At 40.8% G+C, this 3,618-nt stretch overlaps 1 protein-coding gene across 1 annotated transcript in view; it reads left to right on the top strand.

Annotated features, from left to right (window-relative positions):
- The first annotated feature begins 6 nt into the window (after positions 1–6).
- Positions 7–3,618, top strand: part of GRAMD1C (GRAM domain containing 1C) — an 81,072-nt gene continuing 77,460 nt past the window's right edge. Inside the window, exons 1-2 of the mRNA XM_015570393.1 lie at positions 7–56; positions 2,303–2,452. Coding sequence (XP_015425879.1) covers positions 30–56; positions 2,303–2,452 — 177 coding nt within the window. The 5' untranslated portion in view covers positions 7–29. The remainder of the gene's footprint in view (positions 57–2,302; positions 2,453–3,618) is intronic.

Here is a 3,618-nt window from a genome sequence, read left to right as displayed (position 1 = left end):
TTCCGCGGCCGGCGGCAGAGGGAGCCGCGATGGAGGGTCCTCCGAGTGTCCGCCCGGTAAGTGGCTCCTCGCAGGGTCGGTTCCCAAAAGGCGGCTTACCAGCCTCCTTCGCGTTGGTTGTTGGAACCCGCTCACATTATGATAATTAGTTCCTGCCTCCCCTTTCTTGGTGCTTTTTGGAGAAACGGGGAAAGTTGTTACCAAGGAGAAGGTTTCCTGTGCTTCCTGCGAGCCTGTCCCTCCGGGTCACGGTGGAAGGTCTGCTTCTCTGTGGGCGCGGAGTGCAGGAATTTGGCCCTGAACTGTCCCATCCAGATGTCTAGCCTCAGGCCCCCTGGACTCCGGCTCCATTGTCGCGGTTCTGACCCGATGTCACGTTGACCCAGCCTCACCCCGGTCCCTTAACTATCAGTTCCAGATAAGGGGCTCAGACTAGAGAGTTTAAATCACTGTGCTGCCAACCACGGTTTTGCTTTCATCTAGTTTTGTTTAGTATCTCTTTGGTAAATGGAAGAACTTGTGGATTAATTTTAAGAGTGAAAGCCTACTTTTGTTGCAGGAGTACCTGTATTTCTGAACACTATCCTCACCCTGGGAAGGAAGATGAAGGTCCCATTGAATACCTTGTTCAAGATCCCAATGAAGTGTGTTTTGAGAAATCAAATGAGTAATGCTTGGAACTCTGATGGGAATAAGGAGTGTCTTGGCAAGGGCTATTATTATGGCTTTAGTATATGTCGAGACATGTGTGACCTTAATTTATATTCTGAGTATCTGGGAAGCAAGAGAGTTCCAGAGTTCTTTACCCCAAAGGGCACAACTCTTAGGCAGTGGCCCAAGCGTCGGTAAAAATGTGCAGATGGCTCCGATTGTTGACTGGAGCATTCACTGTTAAGACAACTGTGGCAAGTTCAGCCAGTTCTGATCCTTGGGTCCTTTCCTTTGTCAGGAACATCCTGGGCAGGATTTAGGAGTAGGTCTCCAGAGAGCCTCATCATATGCAATGGTGGTGATGCTGTCCACCTAACAGCAAGTTTGTCCATCAAATTTCTAACAGGAGTTTGAAGAACCCAAACTCCTATTGCTGTTCACTCAGTCATATGCAGGTATTCAAAGGGTTTTGAAGAGAGGTGACCTCTTCCAATACCATGACATCTGATAAAGGAGTGCGGGCAGGGAGGCCATGTTCCAGCAGGCGTGGTGTGCCAGAGGGCCCAGATTTGGTTCTATTCTACAGAAAGGAAATCTTGGTGGCTGTGCTGAGCTTGCAAGGTGTTTCTTCTAGGACCAAGGCATAACTGGCAGCTGGGGATGGACAGTCACAGGTTCTCTTTGGCAGAGAGTCCAGTATGCTGGCAGTAATTGCTGCTCTAATGGCATAGAGTATGGGGATAGTTTCTCGCATCAGAAGGCTGTGGACAACTTATGGACGTTATGGTTACTTGTAGAGCTTAAGAACCCCAAGGTTAAGTTGAGTTTGATTTAACCCTTTGCTGTGCCACACAGGTGCCATGGGAGCTTTTTCCTGTAACCCTGAGGATTTTTGTTAAACAGAGACATAGGTGGCAGCAGCAGCAGCAGAGGTATTTTAAGAGCTGTGTGCTCTTATAATGGCTGCGCCCCTTCCCCCTCTGCACTTCCTCTTTCTCTCTTCTCTCTTCATAATGACTGCTCTTTCATGAGTGACCCACCTGACAGGCCCATATCTTGCATAGGGTATAACCTTTCCCCTGAGTGCTTTATAGGTTGGGGGCCAATGTCTGGTTGAGACATCTGATCCATTTATTTTAACTCAATCTTTTGAATAAGCCAGAAATAATTTACCAATTTTCTTATCAGTGGACAGTAAGTTATTTGCACTTTTTTAGTATTACAAACATCGTTGACTCCATGCGCACATTAAATTGCTGGGTTATACCCATTTTAGTCTCTACTAAGCATCGAACATTATTCTCCCAAGAGGTTGGACCAATTGTCATTCCCATTATTGTTGTTGTTATTATTTTTTACTGTTTAACTCTTCCTCTAGTTGACTGAAGTGCTGGAGACTAAGGACCTTGTTTTATACACTTTTGAATCCCTAGTGCCAAGGAAACTACCTAGCAAATAGTAGTAGTTGGAAAATATTTGTTGTACATGTAAATGTATGAACTATGGAAGCAAAACATATTAATTGCTGTTTTTCAAAAGCTTAAATATTATCCTTTTCAAGTTAATTGACATATTTTGAACATTAACTCTTTTCTTTTTAAAATGGACATTTCTCAATGAATAATTTAAATTGATTAATACTTATATCCAGGTAATAAATGAAGGAGAGTCAAACATTGCCACCGAGTCACCGGAAGAATTAGAGGAAAATCCTAGTCCAGTTGCGGATGAGAATAATACAGTGTCAGCTAAAAAACAGGGGCCACATGGGCATAACTGGAGTGGTGACTGGAGCTTTTGGGTAATATTTTTTTCTTCTGTCTTCATTTTAATCTTAAACGCAAAATTTTATAAGTTTGCAGCAATTCATATATTATTTATAATATTTTTTATTCGCTTCTAGATTTTAGATATTTGTCTTAGCCTTTGAATCCCAAACCCATTTCCGAGTATGCCCTCCTTTGGCCACTAGAATGCACTGTTTTCTGGTTTGATGGAGTGGAATTATCTGCTTCAATTTTCTTGGGAGAAAACTACACCACAGAATTGGATCCCACTCACTGTATTGCCAAGAGTCTAACATTATACAGAAATCGTATTTCTAAATGTTACTGAGAAGCCAGCTATTTTACATCATTTTAATTTAAATAATTAGTTCCTGTACCTAGAAGGAAATGTAACTGTGTTTGACCTGCAGTGTATAATGATTTTGAGATTGGTTTTAAAGTTTCGCAGCCTGTCTGCACTGTGATCACTTGGTTGCATAACCTGGATCTGCTTCAGGTTTCCCCACTGTAAACTGAGACTACGGCTCCTTGATTAGGTGCACAGAGTCTTTTGGTAAGAGCATTTCTGTTACCCTTTATTATATTAAAGGGCTCATTCTAAATCTAACAATTCCTGTGAGAATTGTGAGTCATTTGGTAGACTAATGCAGCAATAAGTGAATTTTACATAAGAGTATAAGGCATATATAGTTCCGATATTAATATATTAGGAAGCTGATATCTTGAGGATTAGGTATATGTATGTGGTAGCAGAATTTCTAATAATTTTAGAGTAGACCAAAAGAAGACATATTGTTAACAGGTTATAAGGTTTAGTACAAGTACCATCATTCTGTTCATAATTAGCAGCCCAGTTATTGAATGTTATCGAATCTTCAGGTTAATAACAGGTTACTTCCTATTAAGAAAGAAAATATTTTATTGCTAAGAAATATATCAAACTAACCACATACCCTAAAAATTATATCATCTACATTTTGATTATATTATTTTTGGACACATTTAGAGAAAGTTTATGACTGTTGTGTTTTGACCCTTCTGCACTCTGCTTTTTATATTTATTATAGATTGGGAATCTTTAAAGTTCCAAGGGCTATGTATAGGGCTAAAGAATTACTGTGGTCACTCTTTGCAGATTTGATGCAAGAAAAAAGGATAAAGTAAGAAAAGGAAAAGGCAG

This window comes from Myotis davidii, unplaced genomic scaffold (assembly GCF_000327345.1).
Source record: "Myotis davidii unplaced genomic scaffold, ASM32734v1 scaffold201, whole genome shotgun sequence".
In the NCBI taxonomy this organism is placed as follows: Eukaryota; Metazoa; Chordata; class Mammalia; order Chiroptera; family Vespertilionidae; genus Myotis; species Myotis davidii.
Note: the sequence above shows the minus strand (reverse complement) of the source record. Positions and strands in the feature narration are given on the sequence as shown.